Source organism: Poecilia reticulata, linkage group LG2 (assembly GCF_000633615.1).
Source record: "Poecilia reticulata strain Guanapo linkage group LG2, Guppy_female_1.0+MT, whole genome shotgun sequence".
NCBI classification, from domain to species: Eukaryota; Metazoa; Chordata; class Actinopteri; order Cyprinodontiformes; family Poeciliidae; genus Poecilia; species Poecilia reticulata.
In genome coordinates this window covers 23,781,262-23,787,261 of record NC_024332.1, presented here as the reverse complement: position 1 = coordinate 23,787,261, position 6,000 = coordinate 23,781,262, and the positions used below count along the sequence as shown (strand labels likewise).

At 44.5% G+C, this 6,000-nt stretch overlaps 1 protein-coding gene across 1 annotated transcript in view; it reads left to right on the top strand.

Moving 5' to 3' along the window:
- The first annotated feature begins 4,661 nt into the window (after positions 1-4,661).
- Positions 4,662-6,000, top strand: part of dgkh (diacylglycerol kinase, eta) — a 33,444-nt gene continuing 32,105 nt past the window's right edge. Inside the window, exon 1 of the mRNA XM_008437511.2 lies at positions 4,662-4,801. Coding sequence (XP_008435733.1) covers positions 4,748-4,801 — 54 coding nt within the window. The 5' untranslated portion in view covers positions 4,662-4,747. The remainder of the gene's footprint in view (positions 4,802-6,000) is intronic.

The window sequence follows — 6,000 nt, the reverse complement described above, 5'->3', positions numbered from 1 at the left end:
TGTGTGTGTGTGTGTGTGTGTGTGTGTGTGTGTGGTGCAGAAGTCTCCTCAGGGCAGAGGAAGGACATTCTGGATGTGCAAACAACATCAGGAAACCTTATTATACGAGTTACAGAGACACGAATCATTCTACTCTCACCTATTAAAGCTTCCACCTGCAACCGTTTTTATGTCACTAAACAAACACAGTAATAGTAATAAAGTACTAACATGAATAATGTAATGCGTTGAGAAAATGATTTATTTGTTGTTAGATATTTAGGGTGAAGCCTCTGAACAAAATGTTCCATCTGGACGAGTCCCGACATGACTTGAAGTAGTCTTCCCTGTAAACGCGGCTGCTGGTTTCTCTGTTTCATGTTGTAGATTTTGAGCTACAACATTGATGCATGGATTAAAGCAGCTACAGCCTGTGTATGAGTGTATGCGTGGGTGTGTGTGTGTGTGTGTGTGTGTGTGTGTGTGTGTGCGTGTGTGTGTGTGTGTATTGATGAGGCTGTTGTAGCACCTTGAGCTCCACGTGAGGGAGCAGCACTCAGTCCAGCCCAAACACCGAAGTGGTCAGAGTGTGGGCAGGAAAGCCCGCCTCTCGACTTCCAAGTCGGCTCCCTCGTCGCCCCGTCAACCCCTTTGTGAATTTACAGGGAAATTCACAACAAAGCGCTCTGCTTTCCTCTGTGTATTCCAGTTGCTGTTTGGTATAAAATAACAGTTCTTTTTAGGGAGCTGTGATCATCTACTGCATTCAACTTTAGTATCTTTACAAGAACCTAATAAAGATTTTGAGTAATCGTTAAAGGCTCACATGGGTGCTCTGTTGAAGAGGCAGGTGTCATTTGTTGTCTCTATTTGGGTGGGTGATACAGATTTCAGGTTTTATCACAATGTTTTGTGACTATAAGAGCTATTTGTTTCTTCTTTTTTAGCTAACTGTATGTTTGCGATTGAATCACAGCAGTTATAGCCCCACAAACACAAACACTGCACTTGAAAAACATCCACATGAGTAACACGCTTCTCATTGACACCAGTCACATGAAGAAGTGTGAAGCTGCTCACAGTAGCTGCATTTAATCTTATTTTCAAATTTATTGATACCTCTCATTGAACAAACAGTTGAGAAAATAGATAAAAATTAACAATGCGGACAGTTTTTTTGGGGGGGGTTAAGCGACATTAATTGTAATTTATTTCGGGATGTTATGGAAATCCATGCCATATAGACACAGCTGATATAACTCAACTGTTTTTTACAAATATTAGTAAAAACACGCTGAACTGAAAGTGTTCTTTTTCACAGCAGCTTCTCTCATTAGATTCCTGAGCTGCTAAGTTAGCCTCATTTTGGTGCCACTTGTTCCTGCACAATGCACACTCGTCTGACCCATTCATCTCTGAAGGTCACTCGTCGAGACTCCTTTTCTACACTTGAGGGATGGCTGGCACCATTTCTTTTTTCAAAATAGCCATTCCCAGTTTCCCCTGGCAACCAGACTTATCACCGCTCCGTTCCACACGTCGGACACACCAGAAAAGAAACACGCAAACAGGAATGCGTGCCGTGCACACTAACATTCCTGGTTACTGTTCAGAAGTGAGGATGCATTGTGATGACCGAGAAACAAAAGAACGACTTCTCTGAGGAGCAACAGAGACAAACAAGGGGGAAAGGCGGGCGGAACGGCGCAGCCTCTTGTGCATTGTAGCCGACTGAATGCCTACATTTTCTGCTAACATGCACAGACACTGAGCTGCGTGAATGGAGCGTCGCTGTCAGTAATTCATGAGTCGTCGTCTCCACTTAACAACGGAGGAAGAAGGCTAATATAATTAGTTTTGTTACCAAATGAGGGGGAGGGATGACAAAAACACGCCTGGTGCTTAAAGACCTTGTTTTGTTTTGAGAGGTTTTTAAGACTTTCCTTTCAGCTCTCAGGTAGATCAGATGCCACTGAAAAGTTGGTTAGCAGAAGAACGACAGCAACCAATAAATTTGATGAGTCTAATTTCAAAAACACTCTTATCTTCAAAAAGTCTTTGTCAGTGGTGACGCTGTGGGCAGGAAGGTTCTCCAGTAGCAGTCACAAATCTGAACAAGCCTCTGACTGGAGATTGTTGCTGCGTGTCCGCTGACATGCAGCAAAGACGATATTACACGCTGACAAAAGGAGAAAGAAGAATCAAGTTTTAAAAGATTGTGTTCATTGGGCTCAAGAGATTGAATGAAGTTTGAAAACTTAGTAAGTTAACTGGGATAAATTGAATTGAATTACTTATGACATTTAAGTTGGATCACCTATTTTCTTTTTTCAGCGTGTCCTGGATGACACTGTCAGTTGTTGGCGCCGCTAATCCACCTCATTTGCTTTTGCCGCTCCTCTTTAAATCTCTTATATCATTTAAAATATATCAGCTGCTTAAGATGGTTTGAAATGTTAACTATGTGATTTTTTTGTCTTTGTTTGAAAATAGTAGTAGCTCTGACGCTCACATATAGTGATGTCACATTTGTTTCCTGTATTTAAAAAACTGACTTGACCTCTGACCGCATTGATAAACATGTTTCTTTGAACCGACTTTAGAAAATTACTCTAATTTTGATTTCAGAATTATAGCTCGAGTAAAACTAATACAATTTGCTACAAAATAGAGTAGGTTTTGTAGGTGTTTTTTTTTCAGTGTAGAAACATATTTTGAAGTTCTGTAGAAGAAATCTGAATTATTTTTGGGAGGAAAAAAAGCAGATAGTGTAAATCAGCCGTATGACTGATTGGTGTGTCTACGTTTGTGTCAGTAGGGAACTTTTACAAACACAGTCACAGTGCAACCAGAAGGTAAAAACTCTGAGGATCACAAGAATTTTAATCCTTACTCTCCAATAAACTGTGGCTCTCACTAGGCAACCGGCCTGCAGGCCCAAAGTGGAGGAAGATGTCATAAACGCCGCGTCACACAGGGGAGTTTTATGTAACCCAGCTCTGCCATATGTGCGTTCACACATGATTTCCTCCTGGTTTGCACTGCGCAGCTCGTGACTTTGCTATCAAACAGACCAAGTGTTCTTCGGGAGGCTTAAATGTGTTGCTTAGAAATAGATTACTACATATTTTTTTGAAAGTTTTTTTTTTTTTTCTCTAAGTGGCGTTGTCTCTTTCGAGGCCATTTGGTGTTTGCTTATAATCGACCGTGTTTTCTGATCTGGGTTTTCTGACACTTGATGGCAACATGTGGCTTTAAAGCAGATGGTTAGCAAGTGACCTCCAGCATGCAGAATGAAAAGCTAACACTGACACAAACTTACGCAGACACACACACACACGGTATGGTGTTTACCTGCTGTTTTCCACACTTTCAGGAGAGCCTCAGGTGCAGCTTCAGACATGGTGCTGGTCAGGAAGCCAGGGGTTTGTTATGTGTGCGAGTGTGTTTGTGCTGCTGGGTAGGTGGACTACACACTCCCACATTTATCCCAATTATTGTCACAAAGGGAGTGTAATTTAGAGAATGGACCTCCAGAGCAGCTGAATATGTGCCTTCAAATTATTGTAAATAGTCATTCTTGAACTGCATGTTGGGAAATCAGCGATCTCTATGAGGGGGACCGAAACAAAACACAAAACCGTAGACAGACATGGTATTAAGATTGTTTATTGACTAAAGATTATAAGATGTCAATGAAGCTGAAAAATTAAAGGGGCAGTGTTACGTAAAACACGTAAACACGTATTTTGTAAAATAAGCGTTACAAAAAAAGTTGTAACACTTATTTTTAGCGTTACAACTTGTTATAATGTTATTCCCTTGTCAAAAACATTGCTAGAGTGATTAATCTCCCATATCAACCATTCAGCTGTGCAAAACGCTTGGTGGAACCTAGCCCCGCCTTCGAGGACGAAGCTCCTCCTCTGAGCTGCAGTTTCCAAGCTTCTGCCTCACAGAGCAGCCGCCACTCAGCTCCTTCAGACTAGCCAGCAGCGATTTGCAAACACCTGGTGGAACTGAACATCCTCCAAGCTCATTGATTTTGCTGAAGCACTAAGTATTCAACACATTCGGTGATGTGAAAAAAGTGTTTCCATTGCAGTTTTTCCAAGTACATCTATTTTGATGCGATTGAAAAACCACTTCATCCTAGCAACGAAACTTTTGATCGAAAAACATATTTTTTACGAAACTGCCTGCTAAGTAGATTTATTTTCGTACTTTCCATTTGCGTGATTTTATGGTCAGCGGCTAGTGTTTCTGTTCTCACTGCTGTGCAAAAAGGGAAGCACAATCCAGAGAGAAGTGGCAATGAATAAGTGATGTAGCGATGAACGGAGGCTGAATCAGGCGGCCCGTCTCCAGGGAGTGTCCTTTAAACGCGCACTAATGATCTCCGCCTGCCAGGACATTTCTGCCACAAAGGGCGAACGCAGAGAGAAGGTTGGCAGGAGGGAAGAAAGCTGCCAACTCTAGAAGGTGTGAGTGGGCTGGAGTTAAAAGGAGTTGGAGGAAAAGAGGGAGGGAAGACAGGAGGAAGGTGGGGGCTCCTCATCGTCTCTCTCTCTCTCTCTCTCTTGGCTCAGAGGCACCGCTGGGCGGAGGAGGGAAGGCGACGGAAACGCTTCCCTCTCATTTCAGCCACAGCGCCGTCCGTCTGTCCGTCTTCCCTGCCTCACAGCATCCCTTCCTCTCTCTTCCTCTCTCTCTCCAGGTGATCACCCCGTTCCGTAGGCTCATCCTCTGCGCCGAGAACAGGAAAGAGATGGAGGACTGGATCAGTTCGCTCAAGTCCGTCCAGTCCAGGGAGCATTACGAGGTAAGGGGCGCTTTCTAAACGAGATCCGAGCCTCTTACCCCGTTCTGGGGTTTCCAAGAGTCAGAGCGACAGCAGATCTGACGTTAAGGCGTGTCCTCTCCGCTCGCGGGACGCTTCTTCGGTTGACAGTTGAATATTGTCGGGGGGGAAAAAACTGTATGAAAGCCGTAGCTTGTTGCAGTAAAATCTGGCTTGGTGTGTGGAAGTTCAAAGATATTCAAAGTATCACGTGAATCTGGTGTGCTCACATGTGCATAAACTGTGTGGGGAACAAGTAAAAAAAGGATAAAGGCGTCAACAGTAAATTTAGTTTTCCAGCTGCAGCCTCACTGCATCCCATCTCCAGCAAACTTGCAACACAACAGTTGAGTCCTATCTGAGGAGTTTCTCTGCACACACACACACGCGCGCACTCCCACGCACACACACACACACACACACGCACACGCACACACACACACAAAGAAAAAAACTCAAGCCCCTTGTGCGGAAATCCCTGCTGTCAACAGAGATGTGAGCGCTGACGGTGACAGGTTGTGGTGCGCTCAGGGCCGGGGGACAGGAGCACAGGCGCGCGGCGGCTCTTATTTCAGAGGGGAAATCTTATATAAGACCCCCCCTCACTGCACCGCAGTGCAGCAGCAACCCCAGAGCTGGCTCGCCACGAGGAACACACATGTAGACACGCACACACGACACACACACATACACACACCGAGCCAAGCTGCACGGACCAGAGAGGCTTTGATTTAAAAGCGGTGCTGTGAGGATGTCCCATTTAGCAGCACCTGTTACAGTTCCACTTTACAACAACACAAAAAAAACAAACTGGGATGGGGGGCTGCGCCAGCTGCTGCAGACGCAACGCCCACGCTGGAACGCTGCGCCCCTCCCATCACCTCTACTGTGGTCCCCAACCTCCACATGCACAGAAGCTTCCAGGGGTCCGGCTGCTCCTGCAGAATCACGGGTCACACACGTTCAAGAGTCCTGATGGAAACCCTCTATGCTGCTAATATCAAATTCAAGGCCTAGGGGCCAAATCCAGCCCAATGTAGCTTTTGCTGTGACCCTCTAGACTCTGAGACATATAAAGAGAACTCTCAAGATAACAGTTATGTGCTTAACTAATATTTCATCAACCAAATCAAAGTAGTTTTTAGCCGTTTATTGCCAATTTACATCAATCCTTCCCTCCT